The sequence below is a fragment of the Balaenoptera acutorostrata genome, chromosome 2 (assembly GCF_949987535.1).
Source record: "Balaenoptera acutorostrata chromosome 2, mBalAcu1.1, whole genome shotgun sequence".
NCBI lineage: Eukaryota > Metazoa > Chordata > Mammalia > Artiodactyla > Balaenopteridae > Balaenoptera > Balaenoptera acutorostrata.
Window position 1 is genome coordinate 29,040,562 of NC_080065.1, and position 16,975 is coordinate 29,057,536.

The following is a 16,975-nucleotide window of genomic DNA, read 5'->3' on the forward strand; positions in this document are numbered from 1 at the left end:
TCTGATGTACCTGTGAAAAATTACATAGAAACTGTTGGACCAATTTTAATATATATACTTGGTTGCCTATGATACAAGTAAAATTTAGAGAGAAAAGCCCACCAGGATTTCCTAAAGAAATTTGAATAGAATTGTTCATTTTATTCTTTATTCTATTAAATACAAATTCCATAGGTTGTTCATTAACCCATCCTGTAGTGTTAATTGGGTTGTATGAGGAAAAAAGTTTCCTGGTCAAGTTTGGGAAATACTGGATTAAATGCAGGCTTATCATCATTGCTACAAAATTTCACTTCAGAAACATCAATATGTATAAAAAAAATTTTTTTAAGACAAAAAACTTCAAAAAAAAACAACAAAAAAAGAAACCTCAATATGCTAATGAGCATCCTGAAGAGAAGGCATTAGGTCTTTTCCAACCTTATTTGACCCAAGCTGTTCCATCACAACACATCTCCGAAGCCAAGAGCCTGCAGAACAGGCTTCTGCCTCCATCACAGGTGCTCCATACACTGTAGCGAAACTTCAACATTATCCACTTTCAATTGAATCAAAACTGTCTGTGATATTCTTTCATGAGGATAAATATGCAAATAGAATCAGAAAGACAAACTCATTTCTTCTAACCAGATCTCAACCCACACACTCAGAGGTAAAAGAGTAGTGAAATAATCCACTCTGGCATGTTGACCTACAGCAATGCTATTACTTAAAATAGGATTTTTATGTGATAGAAAAGGAGAGAGGAAAACAGCAGCTTCCTACTCGGAGCACACCTTCCATTTAGCATATCTGAAAGACTGTTTTCCTCATTTCAAAATTGATAGACAATTTATTTTTTGTTGTTTTGCTATTCAAATTTATGTCCTCTTTTTTCCCCAGAGCTTATTTGCTCTAACGCTGAATTTTAAGCATCTCTAAAAATGCTTAATATGTTATTATTCTTTCCAGATATCCTCTGAGAGCCAAGCCAAGAACATTAAGGAAGAGAGGAGGAATGAGGCTGGATACAGTGCAGTGAAAAAAGACACTTTAAGGAGAAGGGTACCCACTACTCAGAGACTGGACTGTGTCATCAAAATGAGAACTTACCGATACTTCTTGCTTCTCTTTTGGGTTGGCCAGCCCTACCCAACTTTCTCAACTCCACTGTCTAAGAGGACTAGTGGTTTCCCGGCAAAGAAAAGGACCCTGGAGCTCTCTGGAAACAGCAAAAATGAGCTGAACCGTTCGAAAAGGAGCTGGATGTGGAATCAGTTCTTTCTGCTGGAGGAATACACAGGATCCGATTATCAGTATGTGGGCAAGGTAGGATTCCACTGGGCTCTTTGACATTCTGGTTTTAAAAGCCTGAAGAAGTTACTTCTCATAAATAGATGGGGAAGATGTGAAATATTCCCCCAGTACAGTAAGAATTGTTGCTTATCTGGTAAGACTTTTTTTTTTTCACTTGAGTAGTTTCAGGAAGAAGACTGTAGCAAGAAGCTGAGAAATGTTAGCACTGCAGCAAAGAAAGAGAAATGCTTCCGTTGAAAACGAAACACCTACAACCAGCCGCATAGGATTATCATAAATCCTTGAATTTTTACTTTAGCTTGAAAAATGTGGTCCAGCTATTCTATAAAGTAGGATGTATTAAAAATAGGAATAGAGCGATTAAGCTGTAAGGAAAAGAAGTTTCCTTTTTCTCATTGTGAAAGGAAACATTCTGAGCTTTAGTCCTTTGGCCACGTTCAAATTAACGATTTTTTAACTCTGCTGCCTACAGCGCCATCCATTCTCTGACCAAATGGAGCCCTTTGTCCTCAAAACCCACCACTGCCTTAGATTTAGTTGTTACTGCTGTTTTGTCTTATCTCCAATAATTGGCAAGAGCCAGGCATTTCAAAACTTATGATTTAATTGTGGCAAGGTTCACAAAAGAGAAAAAATGGTTATGTAAAGGTGCTATTTCCAAATATCATCTGACCATTTTATTGACTCCAGAAAGTAAAATGAGGACGTATCGCTTATTACAGCCCTTCCAGATTACTGGAGCTGAGTCAGGGAAACAGCTTAGTTATACTGTCATCATGAGTTTCACTGAAATTTTATCATCCGCTACATTCCCATTGCAGAATATCTGCATCCCGCAAAGAAGTGAAAAAAGACAGGGACACAGGTTTGTACTTCGTAGGTTCTCTGTTTCAGAACATGGTATTGGTAAGAAAAATAATTGTCATACATCCTTTACATAGACAAACTGGGAACAAACATAATAGAGATGATAAAATGTCTTTATGATTACAGCTACAATTTTAGAACATCTATATTTGGATATCACTCAAAAAGCATAAATTTTACAGATTCCAGGGACTGCATGTTCACACTTCAATCTGTTATCAAATATCCCTGAATAATCCTGTGCCAATATTCTCTTTTAGCATTTACCACAATAAATGAAGGAAAGCCATCCATGGCTTGGGCTGAGGTAACCAGGCATCGTTCCAGTGAAGTGAATTATTAATGTGGAATAAAGTAGGAGAGGAAGTGTTCAGTGAAGGGGTGAACATCAACACGGATCCCCAAGGGTCTAACCTTGTATTTGCTATGAAGTTCACACACTGTGTGACTGCTGAAGACAACCCACTTACTTGAACTTCACTCCATTTCCTCTGTGAAATTTGAATAGCACTACACTAACAAGGCTAAAAAATTATTGCAAAAAATAACAATAATCTTATCATCTTTAAAGCACTTTCTACAATACAAATAACATTATTGTTATAGAAGATTACGTTTTTTAAAGTGCTGTATTTAAATAATTGATCCCCCCTTTCTTTTCTTTTTCTTCTCAAATTGTGATGTCATTTTACATAAAAATTCATGTATTTTTAAAGAAAGGCCAGATATTTCAAAATACTAGAAGCAACAATGGATAAAACCTCAGAAGAATCAGTTTTATGATTATAATTGTGAGAGGTAGTATTGCCATGGGGAAAAATTGCGAGCTGTGGACTCAAGCAGATCTGAGGCTGCGTCGCTGTGCTGCCAATTGCCAGTTGTCTGGCCCACGGCAGGTTATTAACCTTTCCAGACTTTAGTTTCTTCATCTAGAAAATGCATGGAGCAATGCCTACCTACGGCATGGAGTTGCAGTGTAAAGTGAGACAAGAACTAGTGGCTGGCACGTAGTAGGTGCAGAAAGAAGTTATTGATGAAAACTCCATTGTATACACTCTATTAAATCTGTCTGTAATGCGTGGAAGTGGATTAGTGACTTTTATATCATTGAAAAAGTAAAATGATATAATTAACGGATCTCTCAGTGGCTGGCAAATGTAGAGGATTGTGGGAAAACCCCTTCACAATCACAGCTTCAGTTTGATTCGTTGGATTTGGATATTTTATTGGCAGCAAGATAAGTTTAGCTTCCTCATCATTATCTGCCCCTGCCCCAACTCCTTGAAGTTATAACCCATAAAAAATATACACTGGAAAAAAAAAAGTCAAGGGCAATAATTGAAGTTATTGTAAGTGCCAGCATTGCTACATCAGATGTATGTAAGAGGTGTTCCTGAACTATTGATAAGGCATTTTCCTGACTCTGTCTTTCAACTATATGTTTTATCAACAGACAAAGGGATTAGACTACAATTTGTTTTTTACCACAATTAAACATAGACAAAAAATAAATATTTAAAAAGAATAAAAAAGGTTTGTTTCTCATGTGGCAACAGGTTGGTCCACTTTTAAAAGATTTGGAGTAAACAGGTACCTGACGAGATTATCCAAATCCACAAGGTCAAGAAATTTGGGGGAAAAAAAAAAAATTAGACTATAGCAGAGGTTCCAAAACTTTCTTGGTTCGCAATGCCTGTAACATCTCAATAATTTTTTCACAATGCCCTTAGGCCAAAAGAAATAATTAGGCCCAAACAACTTAATACGTATTTATGTTCTAACAAATAAGTAACCAAAAAAAACAATTAATAGAAAAAATAATATTTTTATTTCACTCTTAAATAACCAGTCACTTCCTAATGGAATGTGGGCACGGATTGGACACTGCACAACTTCTCAGATTGGACACCGACCCCTGGTTTCCTTTTCCACATTGATTTTCACACGGTACTTGCTTTTTAACACGGGCACTGTGGGAAACCCATCTTCATTAATATATGACATCATCGAAAGGAATGTAGCATCACCTACTGTTGAAACTGTGATCTACTCTGAGCTAGTAATTCGCAAGATGTCTGATAGCTCGTGTTGCTGTATTTCCCTCAAATTTTTAAAATATTTCCTGGTGCTGCAGTGAGTTCCCTGCTGCACCCCAGGGCACCTTGGTGCACACTCTGGGAACCATAGGAATGTGGTTAGATTGGTATATAAAGGTGTACAAAGGCTAATAGAACCTTAAATTGTGCCATTAGCCCTACTAAATAATAGGTACTTAGAGCCTATTCTTGAGACCTAAAACTGAAAAGGTTGATCTGTACATGTAACAGATAGAAGCATTAACTAAGGAAAAGTAATGTGGTTGAGCAAATACACTTAAAGTAGAAGAAAGAAGTTTTTACATTACAAGCAGCTGTTTATATGTGTGTTCCTTGGTTCCAGTTATTTGGAGGTAAGTCAATAGGGATGACAGTGACTTGACAATGGAGGAAAATGTGAGAATGGGTGTGCGAGCAAGAGGCTACCTGGTGTAGAAGGAGAAAAAGAAAGTCACATAAGCATCCAAGAAGCAGCAGAAGATGGAGTCTGGCGGCTGGAGTGACAATGAAGTGAATATACAAGATCATGCTTTAAAATTGAAGCACAGGGACTTCCCTGGTGGCACAGTGGTTAAGAATCCGCCTGCCTATGCAGGGGACATGGGTTCAAGCCCTGGTCCAGGAAGATCCCACATGCCGTGGAGAAACTAAGCCCATGCGCCACAACTACTGAGCCTGCGCTCTAGAGCCCGCAAGCCACAACTACTGAGCCCACCTGCCACAACTACAGCAGCTGGTGTGCCTAGAGCCCGTGCTCCGCAACAAGAGAAGCCACCGCAACGAGAAGCCCGAGCACTGCAAGGAAGAGTAGCCCCCGCTCACTGCAACTAGAGAAAGCCCACGCGCAGCAACGAAGACCCAAAAATAGGTTAATAGCCAAAAATTAATTAATTAATTAATTAATAATAATTTAAAAATTGAAGCACAAGCAAAGGTAGCAAGACCTTCCTTCTCATGCTATCTTAATGCTCCTCAGCCTTTCTCTGTGTCCAGTAAGATAAACACAGAAACATGGACATGGCACAGCTGGGGAGGGATGCACTTGTAAATAGAAGTGAGGAAAGCCAGTTACAGCTGAAGTATTGACAACCCAAACTCTGATTTATGAGACAATTCTCAACACCTCTACACACCTGAAAAGGTGGTGGCAGGTAGAGGTATCAGAGTAGAAAGAAGTGGTCTTATATTGAGTAAAGGTTTGTGAGCTTAAGATATAGATGTGGATACAGATACAGATAAGGAAGATGCTATTTTCTAAAACAGGGGTCCCAACCCCTGGGCCGCACGGCCTGTTAGGAACCGGGCCGCACAGCAGGAGGTGAGCGGCAGGCGGGCGCGCGGGCGAGAGAGCGAGCGAAGTTTCACCTGCCGCTCTCCATTGCTTGCGTTACCGCCTGAACCATCTACCGCCCCCGCTGCCGCCCCACCGCCGTGGAGAAATCGTCTTCCGCGAAACGGGTCCCTGGTGCCAAAAAGGTTGGGGACCGATGTTCTAAAATACATAACCATTTGGGGGAACTTTTATGCTGATTTAGCATAAGTGGCATCTGTGTCTGGGAGCTTGTTAGAACTTTAGACTCTTAGGCCCCACCTGAGATCTATTGAATCAGAATCTGCTTTTCAACAAAAGCAGAATTTTAGGTGAATTTTATGCATATTAAAATTTGAGAACTGCTGCTTTTAACAATATGTACGTTGGCCTGGGTCTCACTTCCTCAGAGATTCTGATTTAGTTGGTTTTTAATTAAGTATTTATGATTCAAATATGTGGCGAAACTTGAGAACCATTGCCCTAGGAGAATATTATTGGCAATAATTATAATTAGATGTGGCAAGCTCAGTGATAAAATGGGCATCCCCAAAGTTTTGTGGAAATATAAAGGAGATGGGCCACCTGGGCTCGGGCGTTCACCAGAGCTTCCTAGAGACAGTGATGGTGTTGGGACCACATCTCAAGGGAAAAGCAGGTGTTAGCCCATCTGGCAGAGGGAGAATTACCAGGACTTCCCAATTAACTGGATGCAGAAGCCAAAGGAGAGAATGCAGGAGGTTCAAAACTCGGAGATTTCAAGATAGAACAATCAGGATAGTGAAAGTGTCACTGATGCTGGCACAGAAAACAGAAAGAGGTACATATTTTCTTGTCAAGGGCTAAAGGAAAGAGTATTTGATTTTATGCAGAATCACTTAGATTATCTTTGGCTTTATGTAAGCTGAATAGAAAAATAAGAGGGAAGCACTGTAATTCCACATTTTCAGAAAACCCCATGCCCCTTCTTCCAGCTTTACATAATATAGCAATTCCTTGACAATAGCTGGTATATAGTCTAAGATTAAATTCAATAAGAAAAAAACATAGGTAGATATAGATTAGGTTTTGAAGACATGGTTATTCATTAATATAAGAATGAATATATTTAAAATCTCAAAACTATGCACAAGTTTAGGCAAAAGATTCGCATATTATCATTAAACTGCCCACAGCAACACTTAATTTCCTTGTCTCCTCCATTTTATCCCTCACAATGTTCTTAATCCTCTCCTTCCACACCATGTATAGGTAAAACTAGTCTCCATTAGAGGCATTTGAGATGCTTCTATTTTTAGCAGCATATCAAGACATCTGTTTTTATGGAATTTGATAAACCATATATTTCATAGATACTTTCTGATGTTAGCTTTTTGGAAGTTGGTGATGGTTTCTTTTTTTTTTTCAATCTGAAATTTTTTTTTTTTATTCCTAATATGATTTATCTATGCCTGCCCTCTTGGTTTCTTCATTAGTCTTGCTCAAAATCTTCCTATTTTGTCTTTTCTTTTTTTTTTCTTGAAATTTTGAATTTTATTTTATTTATTTTTTTATACAGGAGGTTCTTATTAGTCATCCATTTTATACATGTTAGTGTATACATGTCAATCCCAATCTCCCAATTCATCCCATCCCCACCCCCACCCCCTGCCGCTTTCCCCCCTTGGTGTCCATACGTTTGTTCTCTACATTTGTGTCTCAACTTCTGCCCTGCAAACCGGTTCATCTCTACCATTTTTCTAGGTTCCACATATATGTGTTAATATACGATATTTGTTTTTCTCTTTCTGACTTACTTCATTCCGTATGACAGTCTCTAGATCCATCCACGTCTCTACAAATGACCCAATTTCATTCCTTTTTATGGCTGAGTAATATTCCACTGTATATATGTACCACATTTTCTTTATCCATTCGTCTGTCGATGGACATTTAGGCTGCTTCCATGACCTGGCTATTGTAAATAGTGCTGCAATGAACATTGGAGTGCATGTGTCTTTTTTTTTTTTTTGCATGTGTCTTTTTGAATTATGGTTTTCTCTGGGTATATGCCCAGTAGTGGGATTGCTCAGTCATATGGTAATTCTATTTTTAGTTTTTTAAGGAAACTCCATAGTGGCTGTATCAACTTATGTTCCCACCAACAGTGCAAGAGGGTTCCCTTTTCTCCACACCCTCTCCAGCATTTGTTGTTTGTAGATCTTCTGATGATGCCCATTCTAACTGGTGTGAGGTGATACCTCATTGTAGTTTTGATTTGCATTCCTCTAATAAGTAGAGATGTTGAGGAGCTTTTCATGTGCTTCTTGGCCATCTGTATGTCTCCTTTGGAGAAATGTCTATTTAGGTCGTCTGCCCATTTTTGGATTGGGTTGTTTGTTTTTTAAATATTGAGTTGCATGAGCTGTTTATATATTTTGGAGATTAATCCTTTGTCCGTTGATTCATTTGCAAATATTTTCTCCCATTCTGAGAGTTGTCTTTTCATCTTGTTTATGGTTTCCTTTGCTTTGCAAAAGCTTTTAAGTTTCATTAGGTCCCATTTTTTTATTTCCATTACTCTAGGAAGTGGATCAAAAAAGATCTTGCTGTGATTTATGTCAAAGAGTGTTCTGCCTATGTTTTCCTCTAAGAGTTTTATAGTGTCCAGTCTTATATTTAGGTCTCTAATCCATTTTGAGTTTATTTTTGTGTATGGTGTTAGGGAGTGTTCTAATTTCATTCTTTTACATGTAGCTGTCTGGTTTTCCCAGCACCACTTATTGAAGAGACTGTCTTTTCTCCATTGTATATCCTTGCCTCCTTTGTCATAGATTAGTTGACCATAGGTGCATGGGTTTATCTCTGGGCTTTCTATCTTGTTCCATTGATCTATATTTCTGTTTCTGTGCCAGTACCATATTGTCTTGATTACCATAGCTTTGTAGTATAGTCTGAAGTCAGGGAGTCTGATTCCTCCAGCTCCGATTTTTTCCCTCAAGACTGCTTTGGCTATTCGGGGTCTTCTGTGTCTCCATACAAATTTAAAGATTTTTTTGTTCTAGTTCTGTAAAAAATGCCATTGGTAGTTTGATAGGGATTGCATTGAATTTGTAGATTGCTTTGAGTAGTATAGTCATTTTCACAATATTGATTCTTCCAATCCAAGAACATGGTATATCTCTCCATCTGTTGGTATCATCTTTAATTTCTTTCATCAGTGTCTTATAGTTTTCTGCATACAGGTCTTTTGTCTCCCTAGATAGGTTTATTCCTAGGTATTCTATTATTTTTTTTGCAATGGTAAATGGGAGAGTTTCCTTAATTTCTCTTTCAGATTTTTCATCATTAGTGTATAGGAATTCAAGAGATTTCTGTGCATTGATTTTGTATCCTGCAACTTTACCAAATTCATTGATTAGCTCTAGTAGTTTTCTGGTGGCATCTTTAGGATTCTCTATGTATAGTTATCATGACATCTGCAAACAGTGACAGTTTTACTTCTTCTTTTCCGATTTGGATTCCTTTTATTTCTTTCTCTTCTCTGACTGCCATGGCTAGGACTTCCAAAACTATGTTGAATGATAGTGGTGAGAGTGGACATCCTTGTCTTGTTCCTGATCTTAGAAGAAATGGTTTCAGTTTTTCACCATTGAGAATGATGTTTGCTGTGGGTTTGTCGTATATGGCCTTTATTATGTTGAGGTAGGTTCCCTCTATGCCCACTTTCTGGAGAGTTTTTATCATAAATGGGTGTTGAATTTTGTCCAAAGCTTTTTCTGCATCTATTGAGATGATCATATGGTTTTTATTCTTCAATTTGTTAATATGGTGTATCACATTGATTGATTCACGTATGTTGAAGAATCCTTGCATTCCTGGGATAAATCCCACTTGATCATAGTGTATGATCATTTTAATGTGTTGTTGGATTTTGTTTGCTAGTATTTTATTGAGGATTTTTGCATCTATATTCATCAGTGATATTGGGCTGTAATTTTCTTTTTTTGTAGTACCTTTGTCTGGTTTTGGTATCAGGGTGATGGTGGCCTCATAGAATGAGTTTGGGAGTGTTCCCTCCTCTGCAATTTTTTGGAAGAGTTTGAGAAGGATAGGTGTTAGCTCTTCTCTAAATATTTGATTGAATTCACACGTGAAGCCATCTGGTCCTGGGTTTTTGTTTGTTGCAAGATTTTTAATCACAGTTTCAATTTCATTACTTGTGATTTTTCTGTTCATATTTTCTATTTCTTCCTGGTTCAGTCTTGGAAGGTTATACCTTTATAAGAATTTGTCCATTTCTTGCAGGTTGTCCATTTTATTGGCATAGAGTTGCTTGTAGTACTCTCTTAAGATGCTTTGTATTTCTGCGGTGTCTTTTGTAACTTCTCCTTTTTCATTTCTAATTTTATTGATTTGAGTCCTCTCCCTCTTTTTCTTGATGAGTCTGCCTAATGGTTTATCAATTTTGTTTATCTTCTCAAAGAACCAGATTTTAGTTTTATTGATCTTTGCTATCGTTTTCTTTGTTTCTATTTCATTTATTTCTGCTCTGATCTTTATGATTTCTTTCCTTCTGCTAACTTTGGGTTTTGTTTGTTCTTCTTTCTCTAGTTCCTTTAGGTGTAATGTTAGATTGTTTATTTGAGATTTTTCTTGTTTCTTGAGGTAGGCTTGTATAGCTATAAACTTCCCTCTTAGAACTGCTTTCGCTGCATCCCATAGGTTTTGGATCGACGTGTTTTCATTGTCATTTGTCTCTAGGTATTTTTTGATTTCCTCTTTGATTTCTTCAGTGATCTCTTGGTTATTTAGTAACGTATTGTTTAACCTCCATGTGTTTTTGTTTTTTACGTTTTTTTCCCCTATAATTGATTTCTAATCTCATAGCATTGTGGTCAGAAAAGATGCTTGATATGATTTCAATTTTCTTAAATTTACTGAGGCTTGATTTGTGACCCAAGATGTGATCTATCCTAGAGAATGTTCTGTGCACACTTGAGAAGAAAGTGTAATCTGCTGTTTTTGGATGGAATGTCCTATAAATATCAATTAAATCTATCAGGTCTATTGTGTCATTTAAATCTTATGTTTCCTTTTTAATTTTCTGTTTGGATGATCTGTCCATTGGTGTAAGTGAGGTGTTAAAGTCCCCCACCATTATTGTGTTACTGTCGATTTCCTCTTTTATAGCTGTTAGCAGTTGCCTTATGTATTGAGGTGCTCCTATGTTGGGTGCATATATATTTATAATTGTTATATCTTCTTCTTGGATTGATCCCTTGATCATTATGTAGTGTCCTTCCTTGTCTTGTCTCTTGTAACGTTCTTTATTTTAAAGTCTATTTTATCTGATATGAGTATAGCTACTCCAGCTTTCTTTTGATTTCCATTTGCATGGAATATCTTTTTCCATCCCCTCACTTTCAGTCTGTATGTGTTCCTAGGTCTGAAGTGAGTCTCTTGTAGACAGCATATATATGGGTCTTGTTTTTGTATCCGTTCAGCAAGCCTGTGTCTTTTGGTTCGAGCATTTAATCCATTCACGTTTAAGGTAATTATTGATATGTATGTTCCTATGACCATTTTCTTAATTGTTTTGGGTTTGTTTTTGTAGGTCCTTTTCTTCTCTTGTGTTTCCCACTTAGAGAAGTTCCTTTAGCATTTGTTGTAGAGCTGGTTTGGTGGTGCTGAATTCTCTTAGCTTTTGTTTGTCTGTAAAGCTTTTGATTTCTCCATCAAATCTGAACGAGATCCTTGTTGGGTAGAGTAATCTTGGTTGTAGATTCTTCCCTTATATCACTTTAAATATATCATGCCACTCCCTTCTGGCTTGTAGAGTTTCTGCTGAGAAATCAGCTGTTAACCTTACGGGAGTTCCCTTGTATGTTATTTGTCATTTTTCCCTTGCTGCTTTCAAAAATTTTTCTTTGTCTTTAATTTTTGCCAATTTGATTACTATGTGTCTCGGCGTGTTTCTCCTTGGGTTTATCCTGTATGGGACTCTCTGCGCTTCCTGGACTTGGGTGGCTATTTCCTTTCCCATGTTAGGGAAGTTTTCGACTGTAGTCTCTTCAAATATTTTCTCTGGTCCTTTCTCTCTCTCTTCTCCTTCTGGGACCCCTATAACGCGAATGTTGTTGCATTTAATGTTGTCCCAGAGGTCTCTTAGACTGCCTTCATTTCTTTTCATTCTTTTTTCTTTATTCTGTTCCACAGCAATGAATTCCACCATTCTGTCTTCCAGGTCACTTATCCATTCTTCTGCCTCAGTTATTCTGCTATTGATTCCTTCTAGTGTAGTTTTCATTTCAGTTATTGTATTGTTCATCTCTGTTTGTTTGTTCTTTAATTCTTCTAGGTCTTTGTTAAACATTTCTTGCATCTTCTCGATCTTTGCCTCCATTCTTTTTCTGAGGTCCTGGATCATCTTCACTATCATTATTCTGAATTCTTTTTCTGGAGGATTGCCTATGCCTATCTCCATTTCATTTAGTTGTTTTTCTGGGGTTTTATCTTGTTCCTTCATCTGGTACATAGCCCTCTGCCTTTTCATCTTGTCTATCTTTCTGTGAATGTGGTTTTTGTTCCACAGGCTGCAGGATTGTAGTTCTTCTTGCTTCTGCTGTCTGCCCTCTGGTGGATGAGGCTATCTAAGAGGTTTGTGCAAGTTTCCTGATGGGAGTGACTGGTGGTGGCTAGAGCCGGCTGTTGCTCTGGTGGGCAGAGCTCAGTAAAACTTTAATCTGCTTGTCTGCTGATGGGTGGGGCTGGGTTCCCTCCCTGTTGGTTGTTTGGCCTGAGGCAACCCAACACTGGAGCCTACCCGGCTCTTTGGCAGGGCTAATGGTCGACTCTGGGAGGGCTCACCCCAAGGAATACTTCCCAGAACTTCTGCTGCCAGTGTCCTTGTCTTCACAGTAAGACACAGCCACCCCCTGCCTCTGCAGGAGACCCTCCAACACTAGCAGGTATGTCTGGTTCAGTCTCCTATGGTGTCACTGCTCCTTCCCCTGGGTCCTGATGCGCACTCTACTTTTTGTGTGCCCTCGAAGAGTGGAGTCTCTGTTTCCCCCAGTCCAGTTGAAGTCCTGCAATCAAATCCCGCTAGCCTTCAAAGTCTGATTCTCTAGGAATTCCTCCTCCCGTTGCCGGACCCCCAGATTGGGCAGCCTGACGTGGGGCTCAGAACCTTCACTCCAGTGGGTGGACTTCTGTGGTATAAGTGTTCTCCAGTTTGTGAGTCACCCACCCAGCAGTTATGGGATTTGATTTTATTGTGATTGCGCCCCTCCTACCATCTCATTGTGGGTTCTCCTTTGTCTTTGGATGTGGGGTATCTTTTTTGGTGAGTTCCAGTGTCTTCCTGTCGATGACTGTTCAGCAGTTAGTTGTGATTCCGGTGTTCTTGCAAGAGGGAGTGAGAGCACATCCTTCTACTCTGCCATCTTGGTGATGGTTTTCTTGGGGGAATTTTTCCAAAAATTGATATGCTGTGCTTTTTAAAATATCATGAAAATTTGGGTTCTCTTTGATGCTCTAATGTACAGGTCCTCCTAATATGCCTTTCTCTTGAGTTGTTAATGTCTACCCAATTCAACGAGCCACTAGTCGTAGGATAATTAGACAGTAATGTTTTAACAGCCCATAAAAATAAAAGTTGTCAGCCATATACACCTTTAAAATTAGGAATGAACAATTATTTGTTCCTAATTACATAATCCAAATTCAGTCAACATGAAGCAATATTTTATTCATCTGAAAGACCATTTAAAAGATGCTGTCGGGCTTCCCTGGTGGCGCAGTGGTTGAGAATCTGCCTGCTAATGCAGGGGACACGGGTTCGAGCCCTGGTCTGGGAAGATCCCACATGCCGCGGAGCGGCTGGGCCCGTGAGCCACAGCTGCTGAGCCTGCGCGTCTGGAGCCTGTGCCCCGCAACGGGAGGGGCCGCGATAGTGAAAGGCCCGCGCACCGTGATGAAGAGCGGTCCCCGCACCGCAATGAAGAGTGGCCCCCGCTTGCCGCAACTGGAGAAAGCCCTCGCACGAACCGAAGACCCAACACAGCCAAAAATAAATAAATAAATAAATAAAGTAGGGGAAAAAAAAATTATAAAAAAAAAAAAGATGCTGTCATTAAAAGATTGCTTTCTTTTATTCCTTTTTTTTTTTTTAAAGAGCATAAACTTAGGAGTAGAGACCTCCTAAGGTTATTCAGGTGATTCAGAGACTAATTAACCACTGCTGCTTAAACAGGAGCATCAGATTAAAGCATCTTCATAGCTAACACTTACTGAGTATTGTTTTGTTCCAGACACTCTGCTAAGTGCTTCAGGTGTACTATTGCAATGTATCCTCACCAGTGAGGTTCCGCTGTAATCCCTGTTTTACAGAGGAGTAAACTAAGGCTCAGATTGGGCCAGTACTTTAGCCCAAGATCTCAGACTGCTAGAACCTGGCAGTCGACCTCTGTCTGACCTCACAAGTACTCAGTTATATCCCCTACCCTGTGCATCCACTACTTCACAGAGACATTTTGAGGCACAAATGAAGAAACAGTCCTAGAATATGCTTTGGCATTCAATGATTGCATTCAACTCAATACCACAAATACCTACTGAGGACCTGCTGTGTGAAACCCAAGGGTAGAGAGAAACAGAAAAAAATTTTAGAGACTACTTTTAAAGAGCTACACAGATGTGTTGCATTATTGTTCCATGCATTCTTTTTAATTTTTCTTGTTTTAATTTCCAGAACACATCAGTGTTATTCAAAATAGTTATAGGTCAGCATTTTAAAATTAGATATTCAGTTAGTGATGTTTCTGGTCATCATGATGAAAAAGTCACTTTTCTTTTTATTTCCCTTGATAACCTTCTCTAAACTTCTGTTCTGATTCAGTCACCTGCAATAATCTTTTCTCCCTGTGTCAGGACAAGTGCCTCGGGCACATCTCTCTTCTTCATCATTTAAATTTAATGCTCAGACATTTAACATTTTCATATTTCAACTGGTTAGTGTATTAAAGAGAACGTGCCTTCACTTGCTCCTTGAATGTACTTTTAAAAAATGTTTAAGGAAGTAACTTCCCAACTGTCGATAACTGGCGCTAATGCTGATTTTGTTTCCACTGTCGGCCAACTGATTTCACTTTCTTTATGACAAAAGCTTCAATTTGCTATTTTATGCTTAAGAAAATGTCCTGTGTAACAGCAGTTCTCTCTCAGAGTCTTAAACCTCCCTCTCTGCAGTCACTCACATGGAGAGCAGAAGAGTTAGAATGTCTGACCTTGGTCATAAACCCAAAGGCACTGTTTGGCTACCTGGGTCACACAAGCAGAGTAAGGTATAGAAAGCCAAACAAGGACCCAATCCCAAATCCTCCAACTTCCATGTTATTATGCCTGTGGACTCCTATATCCTCTGCTTATAATTCAATTTGCTGAAAAAAATGTTGAACAAAAGAGAGTTAAAGTCAAGTTGAACAAAAGAGAGTTAAAGGTTCAAATCCTTTCCATTCCCACTCAGTTATTTTGCCTCCGTGCTCCACAAGCCAAACAGAGCTAAAGGCTGTCAGACGGTTATAGAGACTCTGCATGCTCGTTATAACAAACCCGCCAGAATCTAGCCTATGGACGTTGTTAAGTATTTCTTTACTCATCACCTTAATTTGTTTATGAAACCATGTAAATATTTGATTTGCACCAGAGTTCTTCATTTTTTGTCATGTATGGGTCCACCCTAGCAGAATGGGAATATAAATATACAGAATGCCAACATCCCAGTTTACATGTCTTTTAAAATCAAAATCCCTAATTATCATTTTGATTGACTCATTTCAAAAATCAGTTAAAAATCCCTGACATATTGTCAGTCAACGGTCAAAATATTCTTAAACCACTGATTTTCTTCATTTCCATTGATGTGAATTAGTACATTATTTTAAATATGAGAAACTAAGAATATATTGTAACAAGAATTATAAATTTAACTTTTTAGAGTGCCCTACCTCTAGTCAAAATTAAAAGCTGTCTTTCTAATATTCTACCCTTTTCTACCAAAAATTAATGGGTTTTTGGAAGGGGTTCTGCCTTTAACAACCTTCATCAAATTTAGAGATTATGTTTAGATGTTAATGTATCATTGGAACCTCAAGGATTCAACTCTTTTTGTATAGATGTAGGCTGCTGTTAGCAAGCTTCACCTTCCTACAAGTTTTTATGTTGCCAGTTGTTAAGATGATAATGTAATATACATTGTCATCATATTTTGATACATACATCATATATATCATATCCTCATGAGCATGCTAAATATATCAATATTCTTTGAATACCTATCTTTCCATCTAGAATTGAAGAAGATATTGAAAGAAAGTACAGAATTCTCCATAAAAGAATTAGAGGTTTTTTTCTTATTGCCATTATTGATAAATAAGTAAAAATAACAACAGCTATTCTCAAAGGTCAATGTGAGGAATCAAATTTGAAATTATGCAGCCTGGAATAAGAAGAAAAGCAGCATGCCAAAATGTTTAACAGGAAAAATATTTATAGTTTCTTCCAGTTTTCTATTCACAGAGAACACATATGCACATAAAAAGGGAGGCACTTTAAAAGATTAAAATGTATACATGTGTGAGATACATGGATAAATGTTTTAGGTGAATTGGTGTGTTTCAGAAGACCTGAGGGCAGTAATGAAAGCATAACAAAAAGCCTGAAATATCAGTCTGGATGTGGGATTTAATGCTGACTAGAGGGAACAGAGATTGGAGTTAAGAAGGCAGTTGAAGAATTTATCTCAGCTATGGCATTTTCAAATAGGTTTGGAGAGAAAATGGCTTTCATTCATTCAACAATTATTCACCAGAGACTATAAAGTTAATAGCATGGGCAGCCTTCCTATGTTTGAGCCTCAGCTACACTGTGACTACCTGGGTAATATTGGGCAAGTTATTTAACCTCTCTCTGCTCTCCATTTCTTCAGCTGTTAAATGAGGGGAGTAATAAAGTTGTTGAGGTGAGGATTAATTAAGTTAATACGAGAAAGAGCTTAGAATGGGGTCAGCATATGGTACTCACTAGTGAGGTACTAAGGGAAGACCAGAATAAGGAGGGAAGGCATCCTACTATCAAGTGCATCTTCAGAAAACAGGAAAGGTGAAGAGAAGGATGAACCAAAAGTGCCCAGTTGATGATTCCACTGATGTTCAGTCTCATTCTCTGAAGTCAAGTATTATGGGCCAGAAGATGGTGCCAAAGCAGCTAAGGCAGCTGCAAACACAACTCATCACCAGCAATTCAGAGGGCCAAGTATATATAACAGTACAAAGTCTTCTTTATTATCCCAACCAAACTAAAAATAAAATGATCACTATACTTTATGTAATTTGATGATCCTGGTAACTTTTGTAGATCCTCCTAT

General features: G+C 38.3%; 1 protein-coding gene across 2 annotated transcripts in view; it reads left to right on the forward strand.

The window, feature by feature from the left end:
- CDH6 (cadherin 6) overlaps positions 1–16,975 on the forward strand; it is a 129,074-nt gene that overhangs the window by 66,975 nt on the left and 45,124 nt on the right. For both annotated transcript variants that reach the window (XM_007192256.2, XM_007192257.2), the window contains exon 2: positions 952–1,308. In XM_007192256.2, the coding sequence (XP_007192318.2) occupies positions 1,081–1,308 (228 nt within the window). In that variant the 5' untranslated portion in view covers positions 952–1,080. The remainder of the gene's footprint in view (positions 1–951; positions 1,309–16,975) is intronic.